Source organism: Microcebus murinus, chromosome 16 (genome assembly GCF_040939455.1).
Source record: "Microcebus murinus isolate Inina chromosome 16, M.murinus_Inina_mat1.0, whole genome shotgun sequence".
NCBI classification, from domain to species: domain Eukaryota; kingdom Metazoa; phylum Chordata; class Mammalia; order Primates; family Cheirogaleidae; genus Microcebus; species Microcebus murinus.
The window spans coordinates 5150577-5169459 of NC_134119.1; the positions used below are offsets into that span (position 1 = coordinate 5150577).

Below are 18883 nucleotides of genomic sequence, written 5' to 3' on the forward strand. Positions count from 1 at the left end.
CAACTTCTTCCCCCAACTGCACCTTCACTCCCCAAATCCTAGCTTTTCCTCCTGGGTCCAATCTATTAAAAAGAAAATAATAATGATTTTGTAAAAGCTTTTTTTTCCCTCTGAATACACAGAAAGTCACAGCGCATCACTAAACCTCCAGGCATGACAGGAATACGTGGATATTTAAAGAACCAGAAATACCTGGGGGAGGGGGGACCCAGGTTGGAACTGGCGCTGCACCATGTGCCACCTTAGCAGGCCACTTCCCTGGCCAGCTTCCTGGTCTATAAAATGGGGATAATAATATTCTGCCTCACCGAGTTGGTGCCAGGTTGAGTTAATGTTTGGAAAGTTTCTGGCACAGGGCAGGCACTCCAGGGGTGCTTGTTAAATAAGTGGCGCTTTAGGAAAGGGCCTAAGAGGCGACACACCAAATTCTTGAGGGGTTGGAGTTGGGCCAGGGAGGGGAGGTCTCTTATGTAATATTTTAATACTTTTGAAATCAGGAGAATGTGTTCTTGTAGCACTCGTGTAATTAAAACTTAATGAAATGAAAGTAACGCGCCCCCCACCCCTTTGGAACTCCGGAGCCGCGCCCCCCCCACCCCGAGCCGGCGGCCCCTCGGGCAGCAGACAATGGGTGTGGATTCGCCCGCCCCGCCGGCTGGGGCAGCCACAATACACCGGTCGCGGACGTCCATTTACATGACAAGGGCTCCCGGGCGTGTCTACGCGAGTTCCAGTCTTTCCTAGCCGACCTCCTCGGGCTCCGGTTAAAGTGCGCCGGGGGCTCGAGGGGCTGCGGTCCTCGCGCTGCTGCGGGGCCGAAGGCGCGGAGTCTCCCGTGAAATCAGGCAATGGGTGAGTGACCTTGGGGGCTTCCCCCCCTTTCTCCAGTTTCCCTTCCCTGAGCCCCCGGGGACCTCCGGCTCCTAGGAAGATGGGCTGACCCCAAAAGCCTGGGTCAAGGACCCCAGGCGCGGGCGGCGGAGGGCGCACCGGCAACACGGGTGGGGCTGAGACCGAGCCCCCCTGCCCGGGACCCGGCTTGCGCGAGGCCGGCGTTGCAAGCTGACCCCCGCTGGGGAGGGGGCGCAGGGCCCGTCCTCCGTCGCTCCGGTCCCGGGTCTACGCGGGCCGCCTGGCTCTGGCCCTTTAAGAGCCCGCCCCGTTTCCCGTCACCCCGCCCCCCGGCCCGGGGAGGGGGTGCGGGGGAACCTCGGCGGGGATTGGCGCAGCGCGCGCCCCCTCCCCGGCCCCCGCGCGGTGGGAACTGGCAGCCCCGTCTAGCGCTGACGTCAGACCGTCTGCCTGCCTGCGACCGCGGTCTCGGAGCGAAACCCGATCTCCTTGGACTTGAATGAGGAGGAGGCGGCGGCGGCGGCGGCGGAGGCGCTCGGCTGGGGAGAGCTAGCGGCGGAGGCTCAGCCCGGCGGCCGCGCGCGCCCCGCTGCCAGCCCATTTTCCGGACGCCACCCGCGGGCACTGCCGACGCCCCCGGGGCAGCCGAGGGGCGGCCGGGGGGCGCAGAGGAGCGCGGCCCGGCGCACTGAGCCCCGCGGCGCCCCGGGAACTTGGCAGCGACCCGAGCCCGGAGAGCCGGGGCGCGCCTCCCCCGCCGCGCGCCTCCTGCATGCGGGGCCCGAGCTCCGGGCGCCGGCCGGAGCCCCCCCCGGCCGTCCCCGCGCCCTCCGCGCCCCGCGCCGCGCCGCCGCGCCGTCCATGCACCGCTTGATGGGGTTCAACAGCACCGCCGCCGCCGCCGCCGGGCAGCCCAATGTCTCCTGCACGTGCAACTGCAAACGCTCTTTGTTCCAGAGCATGGAGATCAGTGAGTGACCCCACGCCCCCTCCCCGGAAGCCCCGTTGGACTCGGACCCGGTGTCGGGGCGCAGCTGCGGGCAGGGGCCCCGGCCGTGCGCGCCCCTTCGGGCCGAACGCCCTGCGCTCCGACTGCGCCCGCCGCGCCCCGGGCGCGCCCTCCCGGCTCGCGGCAGCTGGCGGCCGGCCCGGCTTTGTCCCGCGGCGCTGCGAGCCTGGCACGGCCCCGCTGCCCGCGCCCCGCCCGCCCGGACTCGGACCCGGGGCCCAGCGGCTGCGCGGGCGCGGGAGGGCCGGGGCGAGCGGATCCGTGAAGTTTCAATTTTATTTCCCTAAGGGGCAGCGGCGATGGAGCAATTAGGCCGGCTCTTGATCAACTTTGGGCGGGGGGTGGGGCGCGTGAGACACTGTCTGGTCTGCGAGGTGTCTGGGCTCCGGGCGTGTGTGTCTGGAGTGTTCGTGGCGCTGTCTCGCTCTCTGCGAGTGGGTCTCCGTGCGTCTGAGGAGTGTGCGTGTCTGCGTGGCTCCGTCTGGGTCAGAGTCTCCGTCTTTCTCGGGGGTGTGCGAGTCTTCGACTCCGTGTCTCCCCCAGTCCGGGTCTGGGGCCGCTCTTGAGTGCGTGCCTGCCCCTGGGGGTCCGGTCTGGGTTCGGCCGGGTCTGGGGGCCGTTGGCGTCCAGGTGTCTGAATCCAGGGCTCAGCGCTGGTGCATCTGGCCCAACGTGGACCCCGAGTGTGTGTGTCACTGTGCCAGTGTCTGTGTCCCGACGCACCTATAAATAGCCTCTGTCTGGACAGCTTGGTTCTGTCTGGCCGGGACAGCGGTTACAGATGAGTCAAAGTTTGGGCTCTTTGTGCTCGGGACTGCCTTGCCCTGGAAGGGGCAGCGGACCAAGGGTGGGGAGCGGGGTTTTGAACCTGTGGCTGACGTCCACACCCTGTGCACCCAGAACTTGGGGCCAGTCTTGTCTCTACTTCCTTCATACACAGCTCACCCAGATGGACGTGTGGTTGGGTGGGAACTGAACCGCCACCCCTGGGTTCTGGCTTCTGGACTGTACCCTCTCCCAGCCCGCCTTTTTTGGGACATTTTGCCTCTTTGAGCTTCAGTTTCTCCATCCTCACCCCAAAGCACCCCAGCTGAAGGGGCGCACAGCCCTTCCCTGCTCAGGCTAGCCTTCCTCCAGCTGGGGCCAGGAGCCTAGGCAGCCACCTCCAAACCAGGGAACGAGGGCAGTTGCTGGGTGACTCATAAGCCAGTTTCCGCTGGCGGCTGCCACAGTTTGTGGCCCCTGAGCCTCCACAGTGAAGTGCGGGAGGTAAAAATAAGCAGCTGGCCGGGCTTTGGTGGTGGGTCCTTCTGTCCAGCTCCAGGCACTCCCTCCCACCCTGGAGCTGAAAGCCCTGCTCTCCCCCCACCGGGCCCCACCCCAGCCCAGCTGCCCTGCGCCAGGCCAGGCCAGCGAGGTGCCAGGAGAACCTGCCCAGAGCCAGAGTTTGCGGAACTGACTTGCCTTCTTCCCAAAGGCCCTTTGTGAGCTCTGGAGGCTAATGAGGTACACGAGGATATTATTAAAATATGTTTGCACATGTTTGGAGTCTCCCTGCTGCTGGCCGGATTGCTGCTTACGTGCCCTCAGTGCCGTCCTTTTCCCCCTTCACTCTGTAAAGCTGCCTTAGGGGACCTTCTGCCCAAGGGGTACACGTTGTTGTGTCACCCTTATTCTGAGGGCTGGGCATTGTGGAACATTTTGCTCTTCTCTTTATGTTCGGGACTTACTTTTTTTAATGCATCATTCTCATTTCTGTCCCTCTTGGGCTAATCAGCCCTTCATGATGTTTTGGCTGACACCAAGGCCTCTGTTTAAATTCCTTGTCTTCGCCCTGTGCACTTCCCCACCGATGGCATTTGAGTGGGACCCTTGAGGTTAGTGGCTGGAACTGGCCCTCTGGGTGCCCGGTTAGTCCCCTGCTCTGTGTATACACTACTTACTGGAAGGAAGCCACAAGACAGGAAGGGAGCCGGTCTTAAAAATGCAGGTACAGTGTAACAGTTTGTTGCAAGTGTTAATCAGATTTCCCTTAAAGACTGGGATGAGGAAGCCTGAAGTTCTGGGGTTTCCTGGAGTTTCTTTACACCAAAAGATAGGAAAGAAGGAGGGAAGGAAAAAGGAAGTAAGGAAAGAAACTGCTACTGGCTGCTGGATATTCCACCTGGTACGTGTTGGGAGTTGTTTGCAACTAGAACTCTGCATGCAGATGGGTTTGGAGGTGAGCCCGGGGCCATGTCCACACAGCTCCCCTTATATAACGCACTTTCTTTCTGCAAAAGGAGATTGACGACCCTGGGCCTCACTTTCCTCATCTGAAAAATGAGACCATGATATTTGAAATCTAAAATTCTAATCTTCCAAGATACGAAGTCTGGCTGGAGGCCTTCAGGCTGAACCTGGCCTCCTGCCCTCTGGTGCCAGCTCCCCTGTGTGGTCTTCAGTTGTCCAGATTTCAGCCCTGGGAGGAGCCTGGGCAAGCTTGGGGTTCGAGCCCTTGGTTTATAGTTGAGGGAGTCTGAGAAGGAGAGCTTTACCCGAAGTCCCCAATCCACACTGGCCCCAGGCCAGGGTTGCTTGTCCTAGACCACACTCGGTGGGCCCCCAGGGCAGGTCCACTTGGAACTTGAGGGCCGGAAGAAGCAATGGGCAGCACCCCATTGTACCTGGGAGGGTGGGAGCCTGGTGGAATAGCCTTGACTTTAAAAGACACTCCTAGGGCTCCATCTTTTCGGAGAGTCAAGGGATGAGGGTGCTGTCTGTTCCCCAGACATGCTACATGGGAAAATATGTCCTTGTTTTGAAAAGCTCCGGGCGGGTGGAGAGCGCGCTGTGCCTACTTTTGAGGAAAGGACTCCGCCCGGCCCATGGTTTTCCTGGCACTCTGCTTGACCTCCTGTCAGTTCTGCTGCGGCTCAGGAATTACCCATAGTCTTTCTCCTTAGGAGAAAGTTTGCCAGAAACTTTTTGGTGGGCAGAACCATGCTAGGTACGCTCTCGAGACAGACTGCGTGGCTGGGGGCCCTGGGAGGTGCTCCTGTCCCGGACCCACCTCGGGCAGTATCCACAGTCTGACTCCTCTTTTCCAACCTGTTCCTAACAAATATTCCAAAACATTCGAAACTCACAGGGCACCCAGTTTTCCATGGGTTTGTCTGGCACAGGCTCTTCACGGGTGACATTTGCTGAAATCTAGGGTATCTCATCCTCGGCACTGTGACGTTCTTTGTTGGGAGGGAGGGCATGGCTGTCCCGTGCACTGCAGGGTGTTAGCAGCATCCGGGGCCCCTACCCACTCGATGCCAATATCCTTCTCCCAGCCGTGACAGCCAGAAATGTCTCCAGGCTTTGTAAGCCGCCCCTGGCTGAGATCCACCGATTAATCAATTAGTGGTTTCTCAGAGGGGCTTGGGGGCCGGAGAGCAGCCCCTCAATTCCCTTAAGAAATCAGCCCCTATACAGGCCTGATTTGGGGCTCACTCTCCATGTTAGCTCCTGCTACTCATCCACTCAGCCTTTATTGAGCGCCTGTTGTGTGCCAGGAAGGGAAGATAGGGGCTCCCTCTTGAGATGAAGTTTCCAGTTTTCACCTTGGATTTGCATTTATAAGGAGTAGAGACTCTGGCATCGGTGAAAGCTGACGTTTCAGGATCCGTGTTCAAATATAGATGTCTGACACCTGCTATTTTCCCCCATGGGCCCTCTAAGCTGGGGCTTTTCACCCGCAGGTTTTCTGGTATCTGGGTTTCAGGTTGTGGTGCAGTAAGCGAGTTGAGTTCTGTGAGTGGAATCCTAGGTCGGACCGTTGGCCGCAGCGTCCCGGGAGGTCCGGGTTAACCCGGCTCACAGTGACCCAGGCGGTTGTCAAGATGCAAAATAAGTGATTGTTCCTGCACCGGCACACGCGACACACGACACGGGGGTGTTTGTGCACACACAGCTGCTACCTACCTCTGTCTGCCTTTCCTGCCAGCTTCTCCTTGGGCTCAGAATGTTTAAAACTTCTGGGCATGCAGGAAAGAAAAGGGGGAAAGTGCACATTCTCCCCTGTAAGTTGCGAAAAGGCGTGCACTGTCCTTTCGAGAGAGAAGGAAGGACGGTGCAGTGGTGCAGAGGGAGAGAGAGGCTGCCCAGGAGGCCAGGTGGAGGCTGGGGGGCCCACAGTGGGGGTGGGGGTAGGGGTGGGGTTCCCCAGGATGCCTGGCCTCTTGCTGGAGAGGCAAGGTGCATCTGCCTCCAGATAGCCCCAGCGCCTCGGGCTCAGGTGTGCCCAGACACCTGCCCCCACCTCCTCTCTCCTTCCAGCCCGGGGTCAGGGTGTTTAAATGTTTATGCTTTGGTCAATAGTTTAAAGGTAAGAAAACGTCCAAGGAGGGTGCTCAGGGTAGGGCCGAACCCAGAGGGTCTGCGTGGGTTTTTCTTTTCAGGTATTGTCACCCAAAGACAAAGTTTGCAGGCATCAGCGTCTGGGATCCTGCCCAGAGACAAGGAGCCCTTACAAATTGGATTTTGAAGGCTGTGCTGTTGCCAGCGTCGGGTTCTGTGTGGCGGGCGCACATGCTGAGAGGGGGAGATTGAAGCCGAGGGCCCGTTTTTTGCTTTCGAGAAGGTGTTGTGTAACGGAGCGTGGCTGGGGCACGTGTGGGGAGCCGCAGCCGGCACGCCTGCTCCTTGTGTGCCCTGAGAAGTGGCGGCACATGCGGCCCCTCGGGGGTGGGCTTGGGGCACCGGGTGTGCGTGCTGTCTGAAGGGGCCAGCGCCGCAGCCGGCCGCCATTGCCACGTGGGCCGCGTGGGGCCAGATCTTTCCGTCCTGAATGGCTAGATCTCGATGTAAAACGCCTGGGGTTTAAGGGCTGGCAATTCCCTTCTTTCCCCCTTTCACCAAGAGGCCTCAGAGAATCTGCCGCCAGGCCTGATCTGTCCCGGGGAGTGGCCTGCCCTGCTTGGGGTTAAGCACTGGGGCCCAAGGGTGGAGGTCCCAAGACGGGTTGGCTGTGCCCGTTTTGCTGTCACCCGGCGTGTCCGTGAAGTGGGCTGACAGTGGCTCTTGTGCCGAGGGTGTCGAGAGCATCCGGAGCGCGCCCTGTCGTGCGTGGTCTGGGGTGGCACACTGTGTGACACGGGAGGGGGTGACAGCAGTGGGGGTGCACTGGACGCGACCCTGTGTTCTGCCCGGCCCCCAGGTGGTCGCTCTCTGGCTCTTTGCCTGTGGGAAGACCCGCACCGGAAGAAGGTTCCCCTGTTCAGGGGCTGGTTTGGAGCGTTGGAATCACCCGGCCCATCTGGGGACCGTGACCCGGATTGTGGAAGTGGCCGAACGTTGTGTGATATCCCTGCCTCTGCCAGGCCCCCTGCGGACCCGGCTGGCAACAACCGGGGGCCCAGACAGTCCCCTGGGGCCTGCCAGCGGGGCTCCCCTAACCCACTGCCCGCCTGGGAGGACAGGCAGGGAGGGGGGCTGTGCGGCACAAAACTTGGGCCACGAAGTCCGTACCCCCTGACGTCCAGACACCCCACTGGGTCCGATTCGTGGGACAACCCGGGTGCAGAAAGCCCAGAGACTTGTGATGGTCTGAGGCTTTCAGTTTAGGAAATTTTTAAAATTTTAATTCCCAGTTTAAATTTTTAACAAGTGAGTGTACATGGAGGGCCAACCGTCAAAATAGTGAGGGTGGGGTGGGAGGGCCACGTCTCAGAGCTCTCCTGCCTGCCTGCGCCCCAGGGGGCCGCACCCTCCCTGCAGCCATGACAACTCGGGTACTGACAGCCAACCTCATTTTCCCCAGGTGACACTACAAAGCTGAACCCTGACACCTCAGGGGTCTCGCCAGGGTCTTGGCAGGCACTGGCAGAGTGTTTGTCACCAAGCTGGGGGAAAAATCCCAGAATGACTTGACAACCGGGGCGGGGAGGGTCTTCAGCACCCTGGGGTGGGCCCAGAAAATCTCGGGGCATCCCTAGGCGTGCTGAGAGCCGTGGAATGGCTTCTCTCTCCTGTTCCCAGGGCGACTGGTGGAGTTTTGCTTCCGCCCCTTTTCCTAGTTGGATGTAGAGAGATTATTATGTGCCAGGTACTAGTGACGCATTTTTCTAAATCTTCAAAACAACTCTGTGAGGGAGCTATTGCTGTCGCCAATTTGCAGATGCAAAAACGGGACCAGAGAGGGTAAGATACTTGCTCAAGGTCACACAGCCAGGAGAACCGCTGATGCTCAGGTGGGATTCAAACCCAAGCTCCCTGACCTTACAGCCCATGCTCCCAAGCTTCCTTCCCCGCAACACCCCACCAGCCAGCCCCTCAGCTCCAGAGTTTTCGTTGCAAGCCCATAGTGGACTGTGCCCTTAGGGAAGAGCACTGAGAAATGGGTCACCTCTCAGAGCAAGCAGTGGGGTCACCTGCTCGGATGGGACCCTGGCCTTGCCGGGCTGCCGTGTGGGGAGCGGGGTCTCTGTCTGCAGCTCTTCCCTGCGCCCCTGACGCCAGCACTGACAGATGCCGTGGCAGGAGCGTGGCTGGAGTGTGGCAGGTGGCCGGGGGTGCTGCTCAGGGACCAAGCCTAGACATGCCGGGGACCGTGGTGGACGGGGCACCCCTGGTGCTCAGGCACGCGGTGCATTTGTCATGCACCTGCTGCCCCGCCGGGTGCTCGGTGCGCAGGCCTGCCCCGAGAGCGGCCGAGCTCCCCCGGAGACAGAAGGGGGCGCAAGCTCATTTCGGGGTGGGGGCTGGGAGGAAGCACACGGAGGCCCCTCCAAAGCCTGAGTGGCCCGCGGCTTTGTCCTGTCACACTTGTCATGGTGGTCATTAAATATCTGTGTAATTAGTTGTGTCACGTCCGTTTACCCTCCGGCCACCAAGCGCCGAGAGTGTGGGGACCACGTTTGTTCTGTTCATGGTGTTCCCAGGCGCTCCGGAGAGGCACCTTTTATGCACTGGATGAGGTAAGGGGAGTGGGCTGGGCAGGCGGGCAGGTGAGCGGGCAGGCGGGCAGGTGAGCGGGCAGGAGGGCAGGTGAGCGGGCAGCCGGGCAGGTGAGCGGGCAGGAGGGCAGGTGAGCGGGCAGCCGGGCAGGTGAGCGGGCAGCCGGGCAGGTGAGCGGGCAAGAGGGCAGGTGAGCGGGCAGCCGGGCAGGTGAGCGGGCAGGCGGGCAGGTGAGCGGGCAGGCTTGTAGCAGACTGCAGGCAGGTAATTAGGATACGGACTCAGAAAACCTGCATGCTGGGGGCAAGTGTGGAATCCCTCCCGAGCCTCCTCTTGCCACTCCGTAAAATGGAAAGAACATCTGCGTCGCAGGGTTGTCAAGACAGTTGCCTGAGCTAGGAAAAGCACCTCTGGCACAAAATAGGATTTTTAGTGCTCTGAAGAAGTTTCTACTATGTGGGGGAGGGAGCTGTGCCTTAGTGTCCTGCCCATCATCTCTTCTCCAGATATCACAGCGGAAGGAAGGGCCGGTGCAGAAATCAACGTAGACCCGCCTTCCCCTTCCGCCCTGGTTGTCTGGGAGGTCAAGGCTGTACACAGCGATCCCTTTAGTGCCCCTACGGGCGTCGAAGTGACAAATGCATTGCCTTGGCCTGCCCTGCGCCCCAGAAAGGGAGGTTTAGGGCGATTCTTCTTCTCAGGCACTTGCTGGGGACTGGGAGCATTGGCGGTTACCGTCCCAGCTGTGTGGCACCTGCGGATGGAGCTTGCACGTGCTCAGGTGTGATGTTGCGGCGCCACATGTTGAAAGCTGTCGGGCTGTCATGACTCACTTTCGGAGGCATCAGGTGGTGAACGGATATTCCTGGTGTTCCAGCGAATTCTAACGTGTGTTTGTTTTTCACTGGGGCGGGGGCGGGAGGAATCAGTGGCTGCCATAAGTTTATGAGGATGTCAGAAAGGCGAGGAAATGTCAGGTATGATTTTCTTTCCCTTCAGATGCATTTTACCTGAAATCATTTATTATTGTATCAGCGGGTTTGGGAAATGGCTCTACTGGAGCAGAAAGAGTTTTAGTTATTTGTTAACAAGTTGAAAATTCCCGGCGTGTCTGGGGTCTGAATGCCGGATGAAGGTTGCTTTGGCCTCTGTGAGCTGACTGTTAGGGCTCCCCCGTGCATGAGCAGTGCCCCCCGGTTCTCCTGGGCAGCGGCACAGGGCTCCCTCAGGCTGGACGGACACAGCCAAGACCTCTGAACAGTCGTGCAGGTTCAAGATGCCATTTTAAGTTTTGAGAAATTGTCACGCATCCTTTGTCCCCAGTGTGGGCTTTTGGTGGCTGTGCTGGCTCCTAGTTTGCACTGCTGTGCATCCGTTGCATGAGCTTGACACAGCGTAGATCAGGGGTCCTCAAACTTTTTAAACAGGGGGCCAGTTCACTGACCCTCAGACCGTTGGAGGGAGGGCCAGACTATAGTTTAAAAAAAAACTATAAACAAAATCCTATGCACACTGCATGTATCTTATTTTGAAGTAAAAAAACAAACGGGCAAAAACACCCGCATGTGGCCCGAGGGCCGTAGTTTGAGGACGCCTGAAGTAGATGTTCAATAAACGGTTAGGCAGTTGGCAAATGAGTGAGTGTATGTGTCCCTCAGTTTCCCCCCGTGACTTGTTTGCTATGAACATGGAGTGATGTTCTGTAAAGTGTGGGCACGTCCTGGTGTCTGTCCATGGAAGCTGTCACCCTGTATTGTCACTGATGGGCTGTCGTTGATTCCCAGAGTGTGAGCCATGTCAGAATGAGGGACCGGAGGGTCTCGGCTGGTCCGAAAGGTCTCCAGGTGGGGACGCTTCCATCCCTGGCTTTGGGAGTGTGAATGTGACAAATCCAACCCTGAATTTGTTTGGGTGTCAGGGGCTCAGAATATAAGAATATGTATTTTTATATTTAAAACCACACATGTTTAAGTCTGTAAAGTGTGCGTATGTATTATGTGTAATACGTATAAACATAGACTCTGTAAACACACGTGAATTCCACCCACTGAGGCTGGGGGGCTTTTCCGAGCTCCCTTGACTGGAGTCCACCACGGTGACCCCGCCTCCCGCAGGTGTGCCCAGCGTGGGCTCAGGTGAGCCTGGACCTCCTCCCAGCTTTGCCCTGGGTTCCCCCAGGCAGGTGAAATCAGGTTTCCTGGGCTCTGGCGGCAGCAGAGGAAGTGAGAAGCCGAGTCAGTTTTTCAGAAATTTTGGGCGAAGCAAACTGCCCTTTCCCCCAGGAGGGTTTTCAGCAGTGGCTTCGGGTACCTGGCTGCCCCCCGCTCATCTAGGTGAGATTCCTGGAGCACCGCTGTGCACCCTGCCTGCCTTGCTTTGCTGGGGGCTGTCCAGGCAGCTGGTGGTCTGCAGGGAAAGAGACTGGGCGTGGAGGGAGGGAGTCGGAGTTCCCAGTGCAGCTCAGCCGCTTTCCAGATGTGTGGTCTTTGGGCAGCCACTTCCTCTTCCTCATCTTAGCTGCCTCATTTGTGAACTAGGAATTATAATTCCCGCACTGCGGCGATGAAATAAATTGTCTTTTAAGCAGCTAGCACAGGGCCGAGCACGTAGTAGGTGCTCAGTGAATGGTTGCCAGGGTGACGGTGCTGATGGTACGTGGCCCTGCTCTGCTGCCTGGGAGCATGAGCCAGTCCTGTGTCCCCTGTGTCAGGCTGCCCCTAGGGCTGGACATCCCGGACGTGAGGGACGCCCACAGGTGGCAGGAGCTGCCCGATAGGGTTCAGGTGCCCAGGCAACCAGTTTCACTTGGAGCCCTGTGGGCCACACTTCCTTTGGGAAGGCCAAGAACATGCGTTTGGCAGCCTCAGCCACCACCACTGCGTCACCAGCCTGAGTTTTACAGCAGGTGAAATGGCTTTGATCTGAGATACCCCGCCGAGGTCGGTTGAGAGAGGTCGGTTGAGAGAGACACGGCGTGAGAGTTTGGTTGTTGTCAGCGATGCGCTCCCAAATCCCGGTCAGAGAAGAACTCTGATGGTCTGTTATGGCTGCTGCATTTAAGGAATTAAAAAAATAAAAGTTAATACGGAGACTTTCGCCAAGACTGTGTGTATACGAGCTCCCTTCCTGTACATTGCTCATGCGGCTACACATTTTAAGGGTTTAATTAAAGTCTTAAATAACTTTCTAGAAGAAGGTAGAAAAGTGGAGGAGGAGGGCGGTTGGCTCAAGCCTGGGACCCCGTGAGAGCCTGGTGCACGCATGCCCAGCTCGAGGGGCTGATGTGCCGTGGCCGGCCGCAGCTCTAATTGCCTCCCTAAAAACAATTTAGTCGGTAATAATTCTGTAAACCTGTGAATCAACTTTGCGCAAACACCCTGAGTAATTTCTTTGTTCTTTTCTTTCTACTTTGTAATTGGTGTCTGCAAGAGCCAAAGGTCTGGTCTTGCGGAAAGCATGATTCATTTATTGGTGTCTGCGCTGCCTTGTTGTCATTCAGTCACTTCAGAACGCGTTGCCGTGGGCCCGGCGTGATTCATGTGGGGCTGGGCTTAGAAGCCGGCGGGGTCACGGCCATAGGAGGAAGCTCTTTTTCTAATCCATTTATGATATGGGAGAAAGAGGTGGGAGTATTGGGATGATAGAGAGGGTGTCAGCTACATCGGCGGGTAGAGCCGAGTGAGTGTCACCAGCCGGCCCTTAAACGCCGCTCCCTCCGTCTGCTGCTGTCGATCTGCCGTTGATCGTTGGGATAGATCACGCTAAGTGCACTCCTGTCTCCCCTGTTTATGGACCGCGATCTCTGAGCAGGCAGCGTGTAGGGGAGGCCCCGCAAACCTGGACGGGGGTTTTCAAGTCGGAAGCCACAGATGCAGGGAATGTCGCCTTTTAAAAACGTTTTTATCCACTGGGTCCGCCTTGGTACCATTTAAGTGTCCAGGCTTAAGTATAAGGGGGCCACTCCCCACCCCCTTCTCACTTCTCTAACAATGACGATTATTAGATGTTTGCAATCGTCGGCTCTTTGCATTATTCCGCAGAGCGTGTGGGCTTACACGTGGTGCTACTGATTTTCCCTAATTTTATTAGTTGCTTTGGGGCCTAAATAAAATTGTCACCATCCTCCCATCTAGAGGGTAATTAGAGTGGCTTGCCACATGGCCCAGAGGTGTAATTACGAGTCCGACTTCCAAGTGTCCCTATAAATCTAGGCTCTGCCTGCAAGTGCATCATCCAAAAGTTGCTTATGTGCAGTTGAGGGGTATTTCTTCCTGTGGGCTGCTTCCTTCCTGCAGTGCCTTCTCTGGTTGGTTCTGCGTCTGCCTAACTCCACTGCAGCCTGCACTCTGCGCCAGCTCCCAGCCCGGGGCCAGGCACGGAGCATGCCAGTTGGTGTCTGTCTGTCTGGTTCCTGGCTGGGTGGCTCCTCTCACGGGAGGAGAAGTTTGCTGATAGCCCTTTAGTTAGAGGAAAGTCCAGCCAGTATTTATTGAGCTGCTTTGTGACTTTCAAAGTATAGATCAGGGAGGTTGAGTGCATGGCATTTGATCCAGCGTTTCCTTTGCTGCCTGTGACAGACATTGCTAATCGATTGCACAGCCGTCCTTGCTGGGCTCAGACCCTTGCTGAGATGGTGTTCCTGGGGTCCACTCCCCGTCAGGGTTCAGAGTGGCCTTGAGTGATGACAACTGTTGGCCATGGAAGTTCTCTGTGTGGAGAAATGGCCTGCAGACAGAGAGCGGGGGCTGCAGAAATCCTGGCAGGGGAGGAATTGCCTCCTGTTCCTACCATGCTGTTTAACAAGTCACAGGTAGTCCCTTCCCCACGGGCGGATGGCCCAGCCCCAGCCTTCAGCTGCCGAGTCGCAGAGGCCTCCCAGCCCTTGGGTGCGGCTGCGTCCAAGTGGGACCCCAAGAGCAAGGACCTCACCGATATCGCGGTTGGATCTGCAGTAGGGCCCCACACGTCGCTCCTCAGTCCCCCGACAATACATCATTTGTCTTTATTAAAAATCAGGGTCACAAGCCAAAATTGGCACAGAAGCCTCCACTTCATCTTTTCAGCCTCTTTCCACTGAAGTCTTGCGCTCTACCCTAAGCACTTTGCAGCATTCCTTTACACTCTAGTGAGAATGAGCTCTGAACCCTTCTCCCAGAGTAGACTCACAGGCCAGTGGGGTGGGCTCAGGAACAAGAACAAGAACAAGAAAGTAGGCAGTGTTCAGGGCATGAGCCCAGTGCCCAGAGCTTTGTCTATGTGGTTATTTTTCTTGGTACTTGCCAGTGACTTTGGCTTTTCGAACCCTAGCTGTTCCTCCTGGCAGTGGCAGGTGCTCACCGAGCACTTTCCATGCGCTGGTCGTTAATCCACGTGGCAACCCCACTGGCCCTTGAGGAGGGAGAGCCAAGTCGCCCACCGGAGATCACGCAGCACAAAGCAGGGCAGGGTTTGCACTTGGGCTGCGGGAATCCGCAGGGTGGAAGGAAGAGCCCAGAGACGCAGGAGCAGGGCGCTGGCGGGCCCGTGGTCCAAGGGGGATGTGCCGGACACGAGGTTTTCCTGTGGTCCCTGCAGCCCCAGAGGAGCCCCGGCCACACCACGGTCCTTGTGGAAGCTGGTGCTTAGCGGGTCAGGCGGGGGTGCCCCCGCCCCAGAACGCCTGCCCTCATGCGAGGGTGCGGCTGAATTTGAGTCCTCCGCTCCGGTGTCCTCAGGACTTTTGCAGCTGGGCCTGCGTCCTCTTCACTGGGCTAGAGCCGTCCCCTCTCCACTCGCCTTCCTCCTTGGGAGGGTCACCGGGCGGGTGGTGATCCCAAGGCTGGGGCAGTGGAGAGCAGGAATTGTGTGTGTCAGGTTGCAGCCGAAGGGAGAGGGGGAGAGGGGTCGCTAGGACCTGGGGGGCAGGGCCCGGGCTCCCCAGGAGCTGTGAGGAGGGACCCAGAGAATATTAGGGCCAGAGGGACCTTCTCCAGCCCCTTCAAAGTGGCTCGGTCCTGGCGGTGTATTGCCACCACCCGGGCACTCAGGCTGCACCCCGGACCCGTTGCCGCAGAAACTCCCCGGGTCATTCCGGGTGTGGCAGGGCTAAGCCCACTGGGCTGACCCCAGCCCTAGCTTGCAGAGGGACACATCCAGGTGTAGTTGGGGGAAGGAGGAAACTCAAGCCACTTTGCAGCCACAGTGTCCCCGGGCTGCAGTCAGAGGGTCTGCTGGGCATACTGATAACGCTGTCCTCATAGGGCAGGTGCCGACGGGGCCGGTGCCGGGTGGCGTCCGTGGGCCTGGGAGCACTGGCACTGCCCTTGTCTCCCGGTGCGGAGGGCTCGGCCTCTTCTGTCATGTTTCTGCCCAGGTGCTTCTAACAGCGGCGACAGGAGACAGGCCCCTGCCAGCGAGGCAGGGAGATCGCCGGGTTTCTGTGGGCAGAGCTGGGGCCCGTGCGTTTCTGTCTAATTCAGGTAAGACAGGGAGGGTTTCGTCAGGATCAGGAGGCACTTGCGGCCTGCCGGCTCTTCTCTGCGCCTGGTTCCTGGTTGGGCGCGACCTTGAACCTGGGCTTCAGGTTGGAGCCGCCCCAGCCATTGCCTTCTGGGTTCTCGGCGACCCGTGTGGCTTTCTGCTTCAGTCGGGGTGGCATAATCACGTCTCCAAAGGCGTCTCATGGCGTGGGGCCTCGGGGGAGCACAGGGGATCAGGAACAGGGCACGGCAAGCCCGCGGTTGGGGGCGGCGTCCTGCTCCCCTACCGTCCCCTCTCCTCTCTTGTCCTGCCTGTGAAATGGGCCTGACCCACTACGAGCTCCCCAGGGGCGTCTGAACGCGGCAGAGGCCCTGCCTGACGGCCCGGCTTCCCTTCCTCTTCCCTTGGGGACCCGTGCGTCCCCTGATGTGACGTGTTTATGGAGGTGTGATTGACAGACGGTTAGAACGCACTGACCCAGGTGTGCGGACCACGGGGTTTGGCCCATGTGTGCGCAGCTGCTGCCCCGCAGGGCAGGCGCACCGTGGACTCGTCATCGGAGGTGACGCTTACCTTCCGCGGACTTTGCCCAGGTGGAATCACACCGTACGCTCGCAGGCTCTGTCTGGCGTCTGTCACTCGGCCTCACGGCTTTGAGATCTGCGTGTGATGCTGCATGTAGCGGCGGTGCCTTCCTATTTCCACTGAGTGCGGGGCCGTGGCCTGCAGTCTAAGCAGGGCAGAGGGCTGCAAAGGGGCCAGGCTGAGCCCAGAGGAATGACTCTGTCACCGTGGGACTCCAGGGGCCTCTGTGGGAAAACATTTTGTAACCTGAATCGGGGCCCATAACGGGTACCAGAGGCCCTGGGCGACTGTCCCGGCCAGGGGGACTCCTGCATTTCTGTCTTTGTGCTTTCTGTGGCGGAAGCTGGGAAGCCCAGCAGGCTCCAGCGCCTCTGGGGCTCGGACCCCCCTGCCCCCCTCCACCAGGGGCTGATGCCAGCCGCCCATGCCAGCCGCCCGCTCACCTGGCCCGCATTCCTTCTCGGGGAATGAGGATGTGGGTGACCCCAGACAGGCATGAATCATGTCTTGGGGAGGCGGTTACTCAGCGGCGGTGAGCAGCGAGCTGCCTTCCTCCCAGACAGCTCGGACCTCGGAATGGAGCCGCACGTCCCGGATGGGGACGAGGTCCCAGGGCCTCTGATGTGGGGCTGCGGTGCCTCCGTGGAGGGAGGCTGGCAGGCTGCGGTCACCTCTGCCGCTGTGCGGCTCCAGCCTCAGCGCTTCCTCTGCAAGGGGGTATCAGGGAGCCCCCTGGCAGCACCCAGTTCACCACCCTCGCTTGCCGAGTGCCCGCCACGTGCCAGGCACTGTGTGGCACGCCAGCCCTGCGGGAGCCACCAGACCCATTGTACAGAGGGGGAAACTGAAGCTCAGAGGACAGAAGTCCCGTTCCCTGGGGGGGTGCATGACTGGTAATTGGCCTCGTTGGAGCCGGAGCCTGTGGAACCCACCTGTGTCCTAACGCCCAGGCATGTGAGTCGAAGAAATCCCCAAACCCAGAGCAAATGGTGGCTGACAACAGCAGCCCATGGGCGCTGAAAATTTAATAGTTATGTTAATGTAGGCTCAACGTATGGTAGGCAAAATGTAACAAGCACCTTACTGATTTCATGAGTATTATTGTTTAAAACCAGACTAAGTAATACAAAAGGATCTATTGAATATTTATGTCAGTTGAAGAGAAGAATGCTGAGGAATTTGAATTCCTTTAGTGGGAAATTCGGAGGTGCCAGCAGTCAGCAAGGCTGAGAGTGACTGGGAGCCACGTCCTGGGCCCCGAGACCCTCGCGGGTCTTCTTACATAAGCAGCCACGGACCCTTGGCTGCTCCGGCATGGAAGCACTTGGCTCTTTGGCCTTCCAAGGTCACCCTGCCATACCAAGGTCGAAGGTCGGGGTCAACTCAATCCTAATGAGATCAAGGTCACAGGGTCGTGTCGCCTGAGGGAGTGGGGGTGGAGTTCTGTTGCGCAGGTTGTGGCCCTGCCTTGGGGGCGTGGAGACGGGTGCAGGGAAAGGGACTCCCGCCCTCACTCGCAGAGGGACAGCTCGGAGGGGCTCCTGGCAGGTGCTGAGACTCCAGCCTTAGTCTCAGCAGGGCCTGATGCCGGACATGCCGGCACTTCACTGAGTGCTTCCTGGGCGACACTGTCACCACCCCCCAGGGTCTGCAGCGGAGTCCACTGAGGCCGGGAGTGTCTGTGACCTGCCCCGGGTCGCGGCTGTGTGGCATCTGCTCTCTGAGCCTACATTCTCTTTCTGTGATGGAAAAAAATCCCCTCAGTTTAATTGCTCTGTGGTGTCTGAAATGGCTTGATGTTTTGCAGAATAGATCTGTGACTTGTTATCTAGTCCCCCTTGCACCTTTTAACTCTGGGGAGAGGGAGGCCCAGTTGGAGGCCGGAGGAGCAAATGGCTCTGGGCCTCGGGCCCGCCTCCCGTGTGCGGGCTCCCATCTCCCGTTCACCCCTGGGGAGGGTCCCGGTGTGGGAGGCGCGGGGGAGGTTCTGTCTGGCTTGTGGTTTGGCAGGCCTTCCTCGGCCCACGTCTAGGATCCTGGGCCTGGGTGTGGTCCTAAAAGACCTGGGGGGAAAGGTCAAAGAGGTGAGGCCCCCCGGCCTTCTGGCCCTGGCGTGCTGGGCTGGGAGGGGCCCGGCACCCTCTCCCGGCCTCTCCGCGCCCCGTGGCCTGCCTCCCACTGACTACCTGTCTAGGAATGTTTATTGCAGCCCACAGAGGCGTTGCAGGTTGGCTGGAATGCGAGTGATGCTGGCGCTGGGCGGCTGGGGCGGGCGGGCGTCAGACACACGGTGCCTGCCACCGGGCAGGAACGCCAGGCGGCAGCCCCCCGGCCTGCTCACAAGATAAGTGTGGACAGCGCGGTGCCCCTGCTTCCGATGTTTCTTTGTGCACTGATTCGGCTTGGTTAACTCTGATTAGATTTTGGTGTGACCACTTCCTGGGAGACCTTGACCCACGGCCAGTGCCGAGATAAACAGTGGACTGCGATGAGGAAGACAGTCACAATAGACACTGTGCGTAGGCAGCCCCGTCGTGTCCCCAAGACTCCGCAGAGAGCTGTCCTCCTGTGTGGGACCTCCCAGCACCCCTGGGAGCCAACTGTCGTGAGGCCCCTAGTGCAGGTGCGGACACTGGGGGCTAGGAGGTGCCTGCCGTAGGTCTCGCAGGCAGGTGAGTGGCAGAGAACCCCAGCAGCCCAGCCCTAGCCTCCGTCACCTGTCTGAGCATGGACTGTGTGGGTGCTGGGGGCCATCACAACAGCCCCGTGCAGATCTGTCAGCCTCACACTCAGCTGCTGGTTGCTGGGAGAGCCGGCGGCCTAGGGCCTCAGTGGAGGGGAGACGTTGCCGGGACGGACTCAGCCCCAAGCCGGGTGGACGGAGGGGCCTCGGGCTCCAGGCTGATCCGACCCCTGCAGGCCGCTGTGCCCCTGGTGGGGAGCCAGCGCTGCGGCTGTGGGGGGCGGGGAGAGCTGCCTCCCTCCTCTCCATCTCCTCTCCATCCTCCCTCCTCTCCATCCTCCTCTCCTCCTCCTCTCCTTCCTCCCTCCCCT

At 59.2% G+C, this 18883-nt stretch overlaps 1 protein-coding gene across 2 annotated transcripts in view; it reads left to right on the forward strand.

Moving 5' to 3' along the window:
• Positions 1 to 701: 701 nt before the first annotated feature.
• PMEPA1 (prostate transmembrane protein, androgen induced 1) overlaps positions 702 to 18883 on the forward strand; it is a 66861-nt gene continuing 48679 nt past the window's right edge. The window contains exon 1 of one of the 2 annotated variants that reach the window (XM_076010847.1): positions 702 to 852. In XM_076010847.1, coding sequence (XP_075866962.1) covers positions 849 to 852 — 4 coding nt within the window. In that variant the 5' untranslated portion in view covers positions 702 to 848. Of the gene's footprint in view, positions 853 to 1273; positions 1823 to 18883 lie in introns of those variants that run through there. The other variant, XM_012770467.3, reaches the window with a different exon arrangement.